At 43.9% G+C, this 18140-nt stretch overlaps 2 protein-coding genes across 3 annotated transcripts in view; one reads left to right on the forward strand and one right to left on the reverse strand.

The window, feature by feature from the left end:
* The first annotated feature begins 25 nt into the window (after positions 1-25).
* Positions 26-1598, forward strand: LOC110522584 (gremlin-1). Its single transcript, XM_021601035.2, has 2 exons — positions 26-179; positions 410-1598. The coding sequence occupies exon 2, from the start codon at positions 411-413 to the stop codon at positions 957-959; it is 549 nt and encodes a 182-aa protein (XP_021456710.2). The 5' UTR covers positions 26-179; position 410; the 3' UTR covers positions 960-1598.
* Positions 1599-2529: 931 nt separating this feature from the next.
* The window catches only part of LOC110521099 (formin-like protein 20), a 37756-nt gene continuing 22145 nt past the window's right edge, over positions 2530-18140 (reverse strand). Inside the window, exons 9-17 of one of the 2 annotated variants that reach the window (XM_036976222.1) lie at positions 17619-17748; positions 16813-16959; positions 16573-16632; positions 16272-16392; positions 11944-12036; positions 8766-8817; positions 8441-8590; positions 5399-5480; positions 2530-2673 (exon numbers count right to left, since the gene is read on the reverse strand). In XM_036976222.1, coding sequence (XP_036832117.1) covers positions 2626-2673; positions 5399-5480; positions 8441-8590; positions 8766-8817; positions 11944-12036; positions 16272-16392; positions 16573-16632; positions 16813-16959; positions 17619-17748 — 883 coding nt within the window. In that variant the 3' untranslated portion in view covers positions 2530-2625. Of the gene's footprint in view, positions 2674-5398; positions 5481-8440; positions 8591-8765; positions 8818-11943; positions 12037-16271; positions 16393-16572; positions 16633-16812; positions 16960-17618; positions 18114-18140 lie in introns of those variants that run through there. The other variant, XM_036976223.1, reaches the window with a different exon arrangement.

The following is an 18140-nucleotide window of genomic DNA, read 5'->3' on the forward strand; positions in this document are numbered from 1 at the left end:
TACATCTAATACAGTACAGCTGGAAAGCAGTTTGTTTTGCCTCTTCCAAGAAGACATCATACAGAAATACTTCTACTTAACCAATATCTTACTTCCAGCAGGGAATCCAGCAGTTTATTCCAAACACTTACATCTAAACCAGGAGTGCTTCTGTTGTGTGGAGATTGTGTAGGACACAGGTGAGTAAATCTAGCTATTTATCATTCTTGCTCTACCAAATACTCGCTATGTTGAAATTATCCTATGCATCTGGTAACTAACTGTACATTGTATAACCATGTGGAAATTAAGTATTTGGTTTGCGTAAACCTTGCATAAAAGTGATGCGAAATTTGTTCTTTAATGATTTCCACGACGGCTTTAAATATAATAATAATATCCTTATATATTTTAACATTCTACATCTAAGGATGAAGATCTCAACAGTATTTGCCTCGGCCATGGTGTTGGGACTACTCTTCTGTCCGCTGAGGAGCGCAGCGGTAGGTGGCTACCAGGGCGCCTCTCCGCACCCATACAAATACAACTCCAACCCCAACGAGTCGGAACGCTTACCGCAGCAGCCACCACAGAACGGATTTGTCTCCCGCCAAATGGGGCCAGTAACGGCCGCTGACGAGGTTCTAGAATCCAGCCAAGAAGCCCTACACGTCACGGAGCGCCGGTACCTCAAACTGGACTGGTGCAAGACTCAGCCGCTGAAACAGGCGATCCACGAGGAAGGATGCCTCAGCCGCACCATAATCAATCGTTTCTGTTACGGGCAGTGTAACTCATTTTACATCCCCCGACACATCTACCAAGACGATGGGGCTTTCCAATCGTGTTCCACCTGTAAACCAAAAACATTCACTACCGTCACCTATACCCTCATCTGTCCAGGCCGGTCACCCAGCACCCAGAAGAAACGCGTCCAGCGCGTGAAGACTTGTCACTGCGCTTCCATAGACCTGGATTAGTTAAAACCAGAAGGAATGGACACAGTTCCTATAGTCTGTGTTGATTTGCTTTCCACTGGAATAACTAAAAGGAATAGAGCGAGCGACCGACCAAATGCGTTAAATCCAACGTGCTTCCATTGCAAAAAACCGAATATGCACGAGGGAGAAAATATCCAATCTTAATCCTAAAAGAGGAGATCAAAAGAAAACGAAAACAAGGGAACTCTTCACAACCATGCAAAAAGCACTAAACGGTTAGCAATGCCAACTCCAACAGACCCCCACCCCAGTGTAATGTATGGGACTATAACGACTGATTTGGCATTATTGACTGGTTTAGCACATTGTAAATGGCTTATAGCTTCGTGCTTAATTATTTTTAAATTTTGCGCATAATACAAATAACAGTATGTCTGTGGAGACCAGAATGTTTGCGCATGCATGGCATTTAAATATGGAGAAAAAGCCACACAATGTGTTCAATTTGACATGGACTTGTTAACTGTTACGAGCCAACGTGGACTCGTTAACTGTTATGAGCCAACGTGGACTCGTTAACTGTTACGAGCCAACGTGGACTCGTTAACTGTTACGAGCCAACGTGGACTCGTTAACTGTTACGAGCCAACGTGGAGAGAATAAGCATTGTTTCCCTTTTTAAAAATAATCTTTATTGAAGTTTTTCACATTTTACAATTATAAATAGTTCACATAAATACAATTAAACTTTCACATCAACACATTTGAGGTCATAATCACATGACATGATTTACAGATTTAATGGTGTTCACCTGATTTCTTCTTCCTTTTAGTTCTGTGTTGATTTGTAAAAATAAAATAAAAATAATAATGCTTGAACAAAAAGTTGTTTTGAGGTCAAAATGTATAATTTCTTCCAAATGTCACTAAGTATCATTCTCAGTGGACACACTCACTTCAGGAACTCTTGATGAGTTTGTTGTCAATGAATGTTGGCAAATCGTTTAAAACCTGCATTGTTAGACGTCCCTTAACGTTCATGCTATTGTATTATTTATGTACAGTATATAAAGTGGTTGGTGAATAAACTCGTATTTGTACAACTTGTTGAACTGTTTTGGGGTTGCTGGGAAGTTGTAATAACAGAGACCGATGGCAAGATACATAGATGATTGATATCTACATTGATATAATGATTGACAGTGGAAATGTAAGGTGAAAAACATGATACAGATAACAAGCACAAACAAATCTACATGAGATAACGTTTCCCGTACAATCTAGACACACCGTCTTGTTCCATTTGACCAGATATTTGACTGAAACATTATTTTTAACATGAACGTCCTTAGGATGAGGTGGAGAATCCACCGCATTTTAAATGAATATACATTACTCCCATAAAAAAAATTAAACAAGAAAATAGTCATCATCCCCCTATTGCCAGTAGTACCCTGTTGGTCAGTGAATCCATCTGCAGCTTCGTGACCTGAGAACCATAGTATGTGGGGTTTCCTCTAGTCTCCAGCAGGGGTCAGAGGGCAGTGTTCCAGGCTTGGTGTATAAGAGGGTGGGCAGGAACAGTGACTGGTGTGATCCTGATCACCCTGTGTGGGTGGCTAAAGGGGTGGGAGAAGTCCCCACTTACCTCACAAACCAACTCATCAGTTTTCTCATGAATATCTTCTCTCTCCTGTTCTGTCTCTCAGCTTGTGGCCACCATGCTAGCTTCCTTCTGGCGTAGCCTGTCTTTCTGTCAGGGCAGAGGAAAGGGGTTTGTTTTTTTCCATTAGAGACAGTATGCAAACAGTGTCCACATACCACACTATACTGGCTTCTGAGGCCAAGTGAGAAAGTAAATAAGCCTTGTACCAGCCAGAACGGCCCATAGGGCATGAGTCTGTCATAGTTAACCATGTCTCAGCCAGAACGGCCCATAGGGCATGAGCCTGTCAGAGTTAACCATGTCTCAGCCAGAACGGCCCATAGGGCATGAGCCTGTCAGAGTTAACCATGTCTCAGCCAGAACGGCCCATAGGGCATGAGCTTAATTCTCCTTTGAGGCCCAGTGGAATAATTATTATGATTGGAACAGTAGTTCAATAATTTAATCAAAACCAGGTTCTGGGATAGGTCAAAAAATATATTATTTCCTGTTAACACTGTGTTGTTGAGTCTGAATCCAAACCGAGAAGATGGATGATGGTTTGCCTGTTTGAGCCTATCTATCTTATTGTGTAGAGCAGTGGTACTGTTGCTTTGACCCAGAGGATCACACCAATAACTATGAATATAACTGTACCTCTCTCTCACTCTCACTCTCACTCTCACTCTCTGTCTCTCTATCTCAATCCACCAGGGCATGAAAGCCCAAAACACACAGCACAGGTACTCACACGCACCAGCGGACATTGTAACAATAATGGACCGCCCAATGGAAACCAAAGGGCACATTTATACAAGTGCTAATCAGTGGGAATAGGGGACAGGTGTGTGTAGTGAAAGTTCCGGAGGGATCCGATATATATATATATATATATATATATATATATATATATATATATCTACAGTACCAGTCAAAAATGTGGACACACCTACTCATTCAAGGGTTTTTCTTTATTTTTTACTATTTTTTACATTGTAGAATAATAGTGAAGACATCAAAACTTCGAAATAACACATATGCAATCATGTAGTAACCAAAAAAGTGTTCAACCAATCTAAATATATTTTATATTTGAGATTCTTCAAAGTAGCCACCCTCTACCTTGATGACAGCTTTTCACTCTTGTGTGCCTTGTTAAAAGTTAATTTGTGGAATTTCTTTCCTTCTTAATGCGTTTAAGCCAATCAGTTGTGTTGTGACAAGCAGGGGTGGTATACAGAAGATAGCCATATATGGTAAAAGACCAAGTACATATTATGGCAAGAACAGCTCAAATAAGCAAAGAGAAACACATGAAGGTCAGTCAATCCGGAAAATTTCAAGAACTTTGAAAGTTTCCTCAAGTGCAATCGCAAAAACCATCAAGCACTATGATGAAACTGGCTTTCATGAGTACCACCACAGGAAAGGAAGACCCAGAGTTACCTCTGCTGCAGAGGATAAGTTCATTACAGGTACCTCTGCTGCAGAGGATAAGTTCATTAGAGTTAACTGTCTCTCATGAGGACCACCACAGGAAAGGAAGACCCAGAGTTACCTCCGTAGCAGAGGATAAGTTTATTAGAGTTACCAGCCTCAAAAATTCCAGCCCAAATAAATGCTTCACAGAGTTCAAGTAACTGTCACTCCCTGACCTTAGTATTCTTTGTTTTTCTTGTTATTTTGGTTAGGTCAAGGTGTGACATGGGTGATGTATGTGTTTTTGTCTTGTCTAGGGTTTTTTTTGTATGTTTATGGGGCTGTCTCCGTTCTAGGTATTTTGTATGTCTATGGTTGCCTAGATTGGTTCTCAATTAGAGGCAGCTGTCTATCGGTGTCTCTGATTGGGAACCATATTTAGGCAGCCATATTCTTTGGGTATTTTGTGGGTGATTGTTTCCTGTGTCAGTGTTTGTGCCACACGGACTGTTTCTTGCCAGGTCACGTTATTATTTTGTATTTGTGTTCATGTTTAGTTTTTCTTATTAAAAACCATGGACAACTACCACGCTGCGTATTGGTCCGATCCTTGTTTCACCTCTTCAGAGGAAGAGGAGGAAATCTGCCGTGATAGTAACAGACAGATCTCAACATCAACTGTTCAGAGGAGACGGAGTGAATCAGGCCTTTCTGGTCGAATTGCAGCAAATAAATAACTACTAAAGGACACCAGTAAGTGAAAATAATTGCTTGGGCCAAGAAAACACGAGCAATGGACATTAGACCTGTTGAAACCTGTCCTTTGGTCTGATGAGTCCAAATTTGAGATGTTTGGTTCCAACTGCTGTGTCTTTGTGAGACGCAGAGTAGGTGAATGTGTGTGGTTCCCACCATGAGGGATGGAGGAAGAGGTGTGATTGTGTGGGGTGGGGGGGGGGGGGGGGGGGGGGGTGGTTTCTGGTGATACTGTCCGTTATTTGTTTAAAATTCAAGGCACACTTCCAGGTGAAGCTGGTTGAGAGAATGCCAAAAGTGTGGAAAGCTGTCCTCAATGCAAAGGGTGGCTACTTTGAAGAATTGAAAAATTGAAAATATATTTAGATTTGTTTAACACTTTTTTTGGTTACTACATGATTCCATATGTGTTATTTCATAGTCTTGATGTCTTCACTGTTATTCTACAATGTAGAAAATAGTACAAATAAAGAAAAACCCTTGAATGAGTAGGTGTTCTAAAACTTTTGACTGTTACTGTATATATCTATATATCTCTCAGTGTTAAATGCCTCTATGTTCTCACCAGACTGTTAGGGTTGATCAGATGTGATTGATAGTGGATCGGGGTACTTCAGATTTCCACTGTATGTCTATATTAAGTTTAAGTTGTGCTCACCAGACTGTTAGGGTTGATCTTCCTAGTCTCCACCTTCTTGTCTGCTGTAATCTTCTTCACCGACAGCTGAGCCTCTTTCAGCCTGAGGGAAGGAGGGAAGGATGGGGGAAAAGAGGTTCACATCAGTCTCATAGTGAGAGTGCTGATCTAGGATCCTCTAAGATCATAGAGAATAACATTACATGGGGGAGGGGGGGAGGGGGAGGGGGGGGCCCTGCACTCCTACTCTGAGACACTTGATGCATACGGCCCCAAAAGACAAGCTCAGTCTCAGACCTAGTCATACAGGAGATTATGCTGTTTTAAGACATACAGACTACGTACTAGATAATACAGGGTCACATTGTTCAAAAAGACAGACAGTCTAGATATAAGAACAGTGTTTCTCAGTCAGTCGGTGGGACCGGCAGTGTACTGTAGCTGATCCCACATGTGGGATGCCACATGTCTTAGAGAGTTATCTTTCTGATTTAGTCACTTCTCAGGCAGAGTTTTATAAGCAAAATAATATATATCCAAGTCAAAATAATATATTTCCAAGTCAAAAATAATGTATATGGTATGCCACTAAGCACATGTTTTTATCCAAAGTGACATACAGTGAATTAACACATTTTAGTAGGTGTAAGTGATCCCTGTGAGAATTGAACTTTTCTAGTCTAGGACATACAGGTGAACAGTAATTAATTGAGGTTGTAGGCGTAACTGACAAAGGTTCAAACCCAGGGTGTTTTGCATGCCACAAGACTGAGTTAGCCCTCTAAGAAGAAGCCTAGGCATTAGGTCTCCCTCTCTCACCCACCCCTCTCTCTCCCCCCCTTCTCCTCTCACCCCCTCTCTCTCTCCCCCTTCTCCTCTCACCCCCTCTCTCTCTCCCTCTCTCTCACCCCCCTCTCTCACCCTTTCTCTCACCCCCCTCTCTTTCTCTCTTTCTCTCTCTCTCTGTCTCTCTCTCTCTATGTCTCTGTCTCTCTCTGTCTCTCTCTCTCTCTGTCTCTCTCTCTCTCTCTCTCTCTCTCTCTCTGTCTCTCTCGCCCTTTATCATTGTCTTTCTCAATTTAATTCATTTCAATTTGCTTTATTGGCATGACGTAACAATGTACATATTGCCAAAGCTTATTTTGGATATTTACAATATGAAAATAATAATGTCAATGGGACAACAGTAACAACAATAACCAAGTGTCAAAATAACCATACATTCAACAATAAGCATACAGTAGAGGACATGTGCATGTTGATTGGTCTGTCAGACACTGTCCCTCATCTTATGGCAGGCAGCAATATAGTGCGCTGCCATCCCACAGCTCTCTGCGTCCTCCCCAACAGGACGGGTAGCCTACTCTCATCAGAGAGGTCTTTGAAACTTTGAATAAGGGTTTCAAATTTGGGGAAATGACACTCTCTAATTGTTTTATATTTTTACATTTTATCAGGAAATGCAGCTCCGTCTCAGGTTCTGCTGTGGTGCAGGGGTTGCACAGCCTTTCCTCTACAGGGAGCCAGGTTTTCCTGTGTCTATCCTTCTCAATGGCAAGGCTGTGCTCACTGAGCCTGTACTTTGTCAAGGTTTTTCTAAGGTTTTGATCAGTAACCATGGTAAAATATTTAGCCACTGTGTACTGTCGAATTAGGGCCAGATAGCACTGCTTTTTGCTTTGTGCTTGTGCTTGTGTTTCCCAATAAGAAACATAGTTTTGACTGTGTTGTAATTTGGTTCATCCTGATTGATTGGATGTTCTGGTCCTGAGGCTTCAGTGTGTTAGTAGAACAGGTTTGTGAACTCAGCTCCAGGACCAGCTGGATGAGGGGACTGAGGCTTCAGTGTGTTAGTAGAACAGGTTTGTGAACTCAGCCCCAGGACCAGCTGGATGAGGGGACTGAGGCTTCAGTGTGTTAGTAGAACATGTTTGTGAACTCAGCCCCAGGACCAGCTGGATGAGGGGACTGAGGCTTCAGTGTGTTAGTAGGACAGGTTTGTGAACTCAGCCCGAGGACCAGCTGGATGAGGGTCCAGAGGCTTCAGTGTGTTAGTAGGACAGGTTTGTGAACTCAGCCCCCGGACCAGCTGGATGAAGGGGACTGAGGTTTCAGTGTGTTAGTAGGACAGGTTTGTGAACTCAGCCCCCGGACCAGCTGGATGAAGGGGACTCTTTTCTTTGCTCAGCTCTTGGCATTGCAGGGCTTGGTAATGATATGAGAGGGGGTCACTGTATTTGAGATGTTTCCAAAACTTAAATGCTATTTTTTTAGTTTTTATTATTAGTGGATATTGGCCTAATTCTGCCCTGCATGCATTGTCTGTAGTTTCCTCTGGACATGTAGGAGAATCTCACAGAACTCTGCATGCAGGGTTTCAATGGGGTGTTTATCGCATTTGATGAAATCTTGTTTTGCAAGTGGACCCCACACCTCGCTGACATAAAGTGCAATTGGTTCAATGACACATTCAATTAGTTTTAGACAAATTTTAATAGTTATTTCAATTTGAATTAGCTTTTTAATGGCGTAGAATTCCCTGCGTGCTTTCTCAGTTCATTCACTGATTCATTAAGGTGTCCAGTTGAGCTTATTTTTAAACCTGAGTAATTGTAGTGTGTGCAGTACTCTATATATTTTGTACCAATTGAGAACTTTGGTCTAATTCCCTGAGATCTGGATCTTCTCTGGAAAATCATTATTTTAGTCTTTTTGGGGTTTACTGCTCTCTCTATGTCTCTCTCTCCATGTCTCTCTCTCTATGTCTCTCTCTCTATGTCTCTCTCTCTATGTCTCTCTCTCTATGTCTCTCTCTCTATGTCTCTCTCTATGTCTCTCTCGCTCTCCCTCTCTCGCTCTCCCTCTCTCCATGTCTCTCTCTCCATGTCTCTCTCTCTCTCTCTATGTCACTCTCTCTATGTCTCTCTCTCTCTCTATGTCTCTCTCTCTCTATCTCTCTCTCTCTCTCTATGTCGCTCTCTCTCTCTATGTCGCTCTCTCTCTCTATGTCGCTCTCTCTATGTCGCTCTCTCTATGTCTCTCTCTCGCTCTCTGTCCACACACCTCTCTTTGGATATATTCTTGTTCTCTCTCTTCCACCTGGTCTTGAAGTCGGTACAGAACTCAAACCACAGCATGAAGAAGTGACCTGTCGCCACCTCGGTCTCTCCTGTCTTGGGCTTCAGCCCTAAGAACGTCACCAGCTCGTGGAAGCTGAGGAACGGAGATAAGGGAAGAGGGTGTTAGAACTTCAGGTGCAGTGAATCTCTTGTATAAAATCATTGAATTACTGTAGAGAGCAGTATCACCTTGTGAAACTCTTCAATGAAAACCTACAATGTTATACATACTACAAAGAAGGGAAGTAGAAAGAGAGAGGTTTTCAAACCTTTTTTGTGCAAACATCAACTGGGCATGCACTTCATCTTGTTCCTTACTCGCTGCAAATGAAATATACACAATTGTATAACATTTAAATGAACGTAATTGTGCATATACATACAGTGGGGCATAAAAGTATTTAGTCAGCCACCAATTGTGCAAGTTCTCCCACTTAAAAAGATGAGAGGCCTGTAATTTTCATCATAGGTACATTTCAACTATGACAGACAAAATTAGAAAAAAATAATCCAGAAAATCACATTGTAGGGTTTTTAATGAATTTATTTGCAAAATATGGTGGAAAATAATATGATGAAAATTACAGGCCTCTCATCTTTTTAAGTAGGAGATACTTTTTTGCCCCACTGTATACCAACATGCAAAGACAAGCACTGAGAACCTCTTGTGCTGTACAATGGTCTTGTCAAATGGAGTCGTACAACCGTTTTATTTTAAAAAACACGAATGTTATCCCACAAAGGAGCCGCTCTTGGTGCCATTTTCCAATATGGTTATGTCTTGATCACACGCGCGCGCTCGTACACACACACACACACACACACACACTCTCGGTCTGTACAGTTTCTCCCACCAAACGTTCCTCCTGTCTGTCGCTCTCCCAGTACTCAATGCCAAATCTGCCTGATCCCTATCTGTGTGTCTAGCCTCTGAACCCCACCGTAAGCTGTCTATCTCCCCCTCAGACCCTTATCTAGCCCCTAAAAAAGACAGAAGAGATATTCGCCATGGCAACAGGATGTACAAGTCCTTATCTGAGAGATAGAGACAATTGAATAATTATGTCAGGAGCAATGTGAGGAGGGAGAGCGAAAAGGAGGGAGGGAGAACGAGAGAGGGAGAGAGAGAGAGAGAGAGAAAGAGCGAGAAAGAAAGAAAGAAAGAAAGAGAGAGAGAGAAAGGGAGAGAGCGAGACAGAGACGGAGGGAGGGAGGGAGGGAGGGGTGACAGAGAGAGAGAGGGGTGACAGAGAGAGAGAGGGGAGGGAGGGAGAGAGAGAGGGGAGGGAGGGAGGGAGGGAGGGAAAGAGACAGAGAGACAGAGGGAGGGAGGGAGAATGAGAGAGAGAGAGAGAAAGGGAGGGAGAATAGGAGAGAGAGAGGGAGGGAGGGAGGGAGGGGTGACAGAGAGAGAGAGGAGGGAGGGAGGGAGGGAGAATGAGAAAGAGAGAGAAAGGGAGGGAGAATGAGAGAGAGAGAGAGAGAGAGAAAGGGAGGGAGAGAGAGAGAGAGAGAGAGGAGGGAGGGAGGGGTGACAGAGAGAGAGAGGAGGGAGAGAGAGAGAGGAATAGATGGGTAAGGAAAACATATATACTCATAGTGAACACTGGGAGGCATGTTGAGATCAAAGGTTGGAACCGGTTCAGGGAACAGAAACAAAAACCTAAAAAGAACAAAATGATTTAAGGAACAGAACCCAAACTGAAAACTAAAGAGATTTATACTGTTTTAAACGCATGGGAACCAGTTAATAACGTTATTTTATGTTCTGGGTATTTTTTTCAGTCCCACAAAAAAACGCAACAAAGTGCCAATGCAAAGCACTCACTCTGACTCAAACTTATTCCAGCATCTGCCTGCCTACTGGAGGTCTTTGCCAGCGGGTGTGTAGGCTACCTGCCCCTCCTCTCTGAAGCGTAGGCTACTGTAACCCCTCCCCCTCCGAAGCACAGCCTACTGTAGCTCCTCCCCTCTAAAGCATAGGCTACTGTAGCCCCTCCCCCTCTGAAGCATGGTTACTGTAGCCCCTCCCCCTCTGAAGCATATATTACTGTAGCCACTCCCCCCCTGAAGCATAGGTTACTGTAGCCCCTCCCCCTCTGAAGCATAGGCTACTGTAGCCCCTCCCCCTTTGAAGCATATGTTACTGTAGCCCCTCCCCCTCTGAAGCATAGGTTAATGTAGCCCCTCCCCCTCTGAAGCATAGGTTACTGTTATCTGCTGATGACGTTACATAGGTTACTGTATTCTACTGATGACGTTACATAGGTTACTGTATTCTACTGATGACGTTACATAGGTTACTGTAATCTACTGATGATGTTACATAGGTTACTGTATTCTAGTGTTACAGTTACATAGGTTACTGTAATCTACTGATGACGTTACATAGGTTACTGTAATCTACTGATGATGTTACATAGGTTACTGTAATCTACTGATGACGTTACACAGGTTACTGTAATCTACTGATGACGTTACACAGGTTACTGTAATCTACTGATAACGTTACAAGTGTAATTCAGAAATTAGGGAGCGATGATGAATTAGAGAAGAATATATTTACTTTTTCAATGCTAGTTAAGGACACTATAGTTATTTACACTATAAGGACACTATAGTTATTTACACTATAAGGACACTACAGTTATTTACACTATAAGGACACTATAGTTATTTACACTATAAGGACACTATAGTTATTACGTTTTATTAACTGCACACACAAGCTTGTTTGCTCTGGTCCAACGTTAAACCAACTCAGAAGTTCAAAGACATTCAAAGTTCCTCCATAGAAGCCAGTCCTCTGTGGGTATATTTCAGTGGGCCCAATGTCACAACAAGACGCCGAGAGCTTCAAGGCACGCTTCCTCCATCCTCTCCCACTCTCTCCGTCAACATTTCAGTTGCATCTCACAGCCTACACTGTGACCGGAAGCAGAGTGTGTGTTTGTCTTTCAGTATGATTAAACCATGCTGTTATGACAAAATACAATTAGCTTTAAAACGACTTTCCTATACAGATTAAAACCGCTTCCCCGCTCCACAGCAAGCTGCTCTATCCACACTGATTGGGGAAGTGATTTAATGTTATATTTCAGAGGTTTAAAAAAAAGAACAGAAAGGAACGATAGAAACCCTTACTATTAGTTGTTGTTAGAACCGGTTCAGAACTTTATTCTGCTGGTCGGAACAGAAGGAAAACAATAATGGGTCTGTTCAAAAGGACTGGAACATCATTTTGGTTCCAACCCCTGGTTGAGACGTTGGCTTTTTTTAGGAGCACCTTGTACGTTTCTAAGTGCTGTTTAGATAAAACACTGATGTGAAGTTTAAGTATATAAGAAGCTGACTTATCAAACTATCGTGGAAAATTGGTTGGTGGTGATACTATATTACTAACTACTGTTGTCCTCATTTATTTCCCAGTGCTATTAGGCTACTCACCAATCAGAACAAACGACTCCATTTTGTCCTTAAACGGCTGGAGGTGTTCTTCTGGAGAGCTGGAACACACCTTCTGAACCCCTTTCTCACACACTGGGGAAACAGGATACAAAACACGGGTTCTCTTTCAATGAGACAACATTACGTGCAGACGATCCCAAACGCCCCACCAACTTAAAGTGTGACAGTATGTTTTCGTATTCATGTGACTTGGGTAAGTGGAATGGTGTTACTCTGTGTTAGTGTTCGGGAGACTCCCTCAGCCTGTGGAACTCTCTCTCTCTCTCTCTCTCTCTCTCTCTGTAGTTAGTGATACAGGGGCGGCAGGGTAGCCTAGTGGTTAGAGCGTTGGACTAGGTTGCAAGTTCAAACCCCTGAGCTGTCGTTCTGCCCCTGAACAGGCAGTTAACCCACTGTTCCTAGGCCGTCATTGAAAAGAAGAATTTGTTCTTAACTGACTTGCCAAGTTAAATAAAATTAAACATTTAAATACTTTAGGTTCCTCACAGCTGAAACCTCAGACCCAGTGTCTGTGTTCTCACCAGGCCCCATTCATTCACACAGACAGCAACAAAGCTTGTTTCCCCACAGCAGCCATTCAGAAACCCTGGTTATAGTTAAGCTAAGGACCCCTTCTGCCTCTCTTTACCCCTTCAACCGTACTCTACTGTCTTTAAGTGTGCACATATGATTCTATTACCCAACCAGCCCCAGCTATGGTCAATGCACCTCTCTCTCTATTCCTGTGTGTGTGTGTGTGTGTGTGTGTCCAGAGACCTGGTGGAGTGTCTCTGATTCAGAGTCTCTGTGTGTGTGTGTGTGTGTGTGTGTGTGTGTGTATGTGTGTGTGTATGTGTGTGTGTATGTGTGTGTGTGTGTGTGTGTGTGTGTGTGTGTGTGTGTGTGTGTGTGTGCGTGGGCGTGTGTGTTCAGAGACTTGGTGGAGTGTTTCTGATTCAGAGTCTATCTGTGTGTTTGTGTGTTTGTGTGTGTGTGTGTGTGTGTGCGTCCAGAGACTTGGTGGAGTGTCTCTGATTCAGAGTCTCTGTGGAAGTGCCCTGGCGCCTTTCAGATACAGCTATAATCCTGCCCATCAGATCTGTCTCCGTGTCTTTGTGAGCCTGTACTGTACCGTTGCCAGCGATCAGAGTGGAGGGCGACCATCACTGTCCTTATGTAATCTGAGGGGGTACATCTTATCAACCCAAACGGACCGCCCTATAAACACAAACACGCCCCCCCACGCCCACGCCTACACACACCCACATACACACCCATATACACACACACACACACACACACACACACACCCACACCCACCCACACACACACACCCACATACACACCCATATACACACCCATATACACACAAACACACACACCCACATACACACCCATATACACACACACACACACACACACACACACACACACACACACACACACACACACACACACACACACACACACACACACACTACGAGCTGTGGCCCCACAGATGTGTGTCGCAGATGCCCTTCTCTCTACCTCTCAACACGACCAGGTCTTATCACTGAGAGTCCCAGCCACCATCTCGCTCTCCATCTCAGAAGCCTTTTGTCCTGCTGGTTCAACCTCCCTCATGCCTGGGGTGAACCAAGCCTTTGTTTTCATCTGTTCCCTTTTAGATAGTTTGTGTAGAGTGTGTGGGGTGTGTGTGTGTGTGTGTGTTGGATTTTTCTATCCTTGTGGGGACCTGAAATCCCCAAAAGTCCCCACAAGGACAGAAAACAAGGACAATTCTCCCCCGTGGGGACAAAGGCTATTTTAAGCTGAGTAGTTAGGTTTAGGGTTAAGGTTAGGGTTAAGGTTAGGTTTAGGGGGATTGGGTTAGGATTAAGGTAAGGGTTGGGGTTAGGTTTAGGGGTTGAGTTAGGGTTAAGGTAAGGGTTAAGGTTAGGGTTAAGGTAAGGGTTGGGGTTAGGGTTAAGGTAAGGGTTAGGGGTAAGGGTTAAGGTTAGGGTTAAGGTTAGGTTTAGGGGGATTGGGTTAGGATTAAGGTAAGGGTTGGGGTTAGGTTTAGGGGTTGAGTTAGGGTTAAGGTAAGGGTTAAGGTTAGGGTTAAGGTAAGGGTTGGGGTTAGGGTTAAGGTAAGGGTTGGGGTTAGGTTTAAGGTAAGGGTTGAGGTTAGGGTGAAGGTTGGGGTTAGGGTTGGGGTTAGGGTTAAGGTAAGGGTTGGGGTTAAGTTTAGGGGTTAAGGTTAGGGTTGGGGTTAGGTTTAGGGGTTAAGGTTAGGGTTGGGGTTAGGTTTAGGGGTTAAGGTAAGGGTTGGGGTTAGGTTTAAGGTAAGGGTTGAGGTTAGGGTTAAGGTTGGGTTAGGGTTAGGGTTAGGGTTAGGTTTAGGGGTTAAGGTTAGGGTTGGGGTTAGGTTTAGGGGTTAAGGTAAGGGTTAAGGTAAGGGTTGGGGTTAGGGTTAAGGTTAGGGTTAAGGTTAGGGTTAAGGTAAGGGTTGGGGTTAGGGTTAAGGTTAGGGTTAAGGTTAGGGTTAAGGTAAGGGTTGCGGTTAGGTTTAGGGAATATAATTTTAGGTCCACACAAGGATAGAAGTGTGTGTGTGTGTGTGTGTGTGTGTGTGTGTGTGTGTGTGTGTGTGTGTGTGTGTGTGTGTGTGTGTGTGTGTGTGTGTGTGTGTGTGTGTGTGTGTGTGTGTGTGTGTGTGTGTGTGTGTGCATACTGAGCTATTCTCTGCTCTCCTGTTGAAACATCAGTTTATCCCCACTGGGAAATATGAACTGTCATCTGTAGTAATTGAATGAGCCACTTTGCGGTGGTCTGTGCCTTTGCACAATACATATAGAATATATTGTTTCCTGAAAGAGTTACCATTGAGTGTCATAATGACCCCCCTGGAATCTCTAGGTTCTAGAATGAAAGCTGTTTCTTTGTCAGGAAAGAAATCACATCTATTTGTGGAAGCCCTGAGTGGTCACACAGGTCAAGAGCTGCCCAATCACAGATGAGATATAACCTACACAAAACAAACAAAAACAACAACTCAAGAAGTGTGTTTGAGTTTGCTGCGAAGTGCATCAGCTGCTCTACAGGACAGTAGTTCAACTCTATCTCAAAATACACCTGTTTCTCCAAAAGTAGACCTCTGTTTACCTGAGACTGAATGACCCTCTTCCTGTCTGAAAGGACCAAACTCCGCTCCAACACAAAAGGCAAAACATAGAAAGACCACACAATGCAGATACCCGCCTCCACAGTTTACACAAATCCTGAATGACAACAGTATTCTTTGTAATCTTATCTGGGTGATGATGATGGAGCGTGGCGCTGGGGCGGGTTGTAACCGTGGCTCCCAGCAGGCTGTATTATGACTGGGCCTGAAGACTGGCTCCTCCGGCTCCTGTGATACCCTGATTGGTCGGTGAGCCAGAGGGAACAAACAGAGCAGCAGTAGGAGTAAAGAGAGAAAGACACGGAGTGGAGACAGAGAGTGAGGGGGGAAAGAGAGAGGGGGGGGGGGGGGGGGGAGAAAAACAGAGACAGAGAAAGAGAAAGAGGGGGGAGAGAGAGAGACAGAGAGAGAGAGGGTGGGGAGAGAGAAACAGAAAGAGAGAGAGACAAGCAGAGAGAGAGAGAGACAGAGATAGAGAGAGAATTAGACAGAAAGAGAGAGAGACAGACAGAAAGAGAGAGAGAGAGACAAGCAGAGAGAGCGAGAGAGAGAGACAAAGAGAGAGAGACAGAAAGAGCGAGAGAGAGAGAGAGAAAGAGAGAGAGACAGAAAGAGAGACAGAAAGATAGAGAGAGAGAGAGACAGAAAGATAGAGAGAGAGAGAGAGAGAGAGAGAGAGAGAGAGACAGAAAGATAGAGAGAGACAGAAAGAGAGAGAGAGCGATCGGTTGCCACCATCTGGGGTGCATCTATGTGCATCGATGCATCTAAACCAGGGTTTCTTAAACTATGAGTCGGGACCTAGAAGGGGGCCCTGGGCATGTTGGAGGTGAGCAGCGAGTTATGAGAAAACACTATTTCATCTTAATTTGGGTCAACGGAGGACAACTTGGGTCACAGGAAGTTGGTAAATTTCTCATTTGGGTCTGGGGCTGAAATGGTTTAAGAACCCCAGATCTAAACAGTTGTTACCGAAGGCGAAACCACAGTGATAACCTTTGACTCTGGCACAGCAGGTGAAACAGTCAGTCAGTCAGTCGGCCTGCATGTCTCTGCCTGCATGTCTCTGCCTGCCTTCTTGCCTGCCTGCATGCCTACCTGCATATCTGTTTGTGTCACAGTGTTGATGTCACAGTGTTGTGATTAGGCATGAATGACCTATGACCTGTCAGGTCTCGTCTCAGCTGTCTCAGGTCCTTGGTGATGTCTTCAAACTTGACCTGGGCAGCCAGGAACACATCCTGAGGCTCAGGGAGAGGGAATACACTTTTCTCTGTTCCAGCGTTCTGGAGGGAAACAATAACCGCAACATCAGAGTGACAACAACAACATGATATTTGTTCCACATAGAAACAATAAAAAAAAAAAAAATGAAAACACCAGAATGTCTAAAAACTAAAACACCCATAGACTAACTTCCAGTAAAATGCATGTCAATAAAGTGATGAACAAATGTTTGACATTACCTCGTCCAGGTTGCGGAGATAGTACGATGTGACATAGTCAACCAGACTGATACGATTGTCCTTTAAAAAACCCCAGAAGAGAACAGAGAGGATAAACGATCCTCAACCACAAAGGAAACCAAGACACGGGCAATACATCTGTTCTTTATTCTGCTTCTAAAATGCTGTGAGTTGTAGGTCTTTACTAGGTGATATTATACACTCATCTAACTGTACCTTGTCCTGTAACACAGCCCTTACCCTGCTCTTGACGTCCTTTAGTTTGGGCAGGATCTCCAGTCCGAAGCCGTCTGCCTGTCCTCTGGTCCTGTTGCCCCCGTTCATGTGGTTCCCCAGGGCTAGAATCAGACCCATCACCTCCCTCACACTGCAGGTGTCCATCAGATCCTGGAGACAGAAATGCACTGTCTACTGTTAACTGAACATAATGTTGACTGTACTTCAGACCACTGAGACCAAGTTACATTTATGTTTAATGTGATGATGCAGTCGGTGACACATTGCTTCTTCAAAGTCCAATATCTTGAAAACTTGATTGCTGACATGCAAAACATTTTAGGATTGTATCAACAGTGGACTAATGAAACAAATACCAACAGATCGTTTTTGACTGGAGTTTCTCTGTAAGACTCTTTCTTTAGTCTGCAAAATGTGAAATGTGTTCTACAATAAAACACGTTTCCTGTGGTTTCTACGTTGCTGGACCACTAAAACACTCTACCCCTTTGACAGCCATCTAGGATGAACTAACATGAAGAGAGTTTCACCCTTTGACAGCCATCTAGGATGAACTAACATGAAGAGAGTTTCACCCTTTGACAGCCATCTAGTATGAACTAACATGAAGAGAGTTTCACCCTTTGACAGACATCTAGGATGAACTAACATGAAGAGAGAGTTTCACCCTCTGACAGACATCTAGTATGAACTAACATGAAGAGAGAGTTTCACCCTCTGACAGACATCTAGTATGAACTAACATGAAGAGAGCGTTTCACCCTCTGACAGACATCTAGTAGGAACTAACATGAAGAGAGAGTTCCAACCTTGCAGACGCGAGAGACGATGTCCAACTTGTGCTGAATGGAGTCGATGGCGTCTATGAAGACAGACTGGAAGATGATACATGAAGCCCTGTCTGGAAAGTCTGGTATCTGAGATAACTCAAACAGGAACCTAGAGACAACACAGGTGACATGATGGACGTTACTTTGATGTTACTACCGTCTTTGTCAAGTCTTTGAAAGATGGTGCCTTAGAGGCGTTGGTTCCTAATCACGGTTATACAGAATATAAAAAATGTGATACGGAGTCCCCTCTATCATCCCCTTGTGGCGGGCCGGGCGCATGCACGTTGACTTTGGTTGCCAGATTTACGACGTTTCCTCCGACACGTTGGCGCGGTTGGCTTCCGGGTTAAGCGAGCAGTGTGTCAAGAAACAGTGCGGCTTGGCGGGGTCGTGTTTCAGAGGACGCGTGACTCTCGACCTTGGCCTCTTCCGAGTCCGTACCGGAGTTGCAGTGATGGGACAAGACTGTAACTACCAATTGAATATCACGAAAATGGG

This window comes from Oncorhynchus mykiss, chromosome 4 (genome assembly GCF_013265735.2).
Source record: "Oncorhynchus mykiss isolate Arlee chromosome 4, USDA_OmykA_1.1, whole genome shotgun sequence".
Classification (NCBI taxonomy): domain Eukaryota; kingdom Metazoa; phylum Chordata; class Actinopteri; order Salmoniformes; family Salmonidae; genus Oncorhynchus; species Oncorhynchus mykiss.

Bases quoted from the DNA above. Each gene is read 5' to 3' on its own strand.
- LOC110522584 (XM_021601035.2), top strand. From the start codon at position 411: ATGAAGATCTCAACAGTATTTGCCTCGGCCATGGTGTTGGGACTACTC.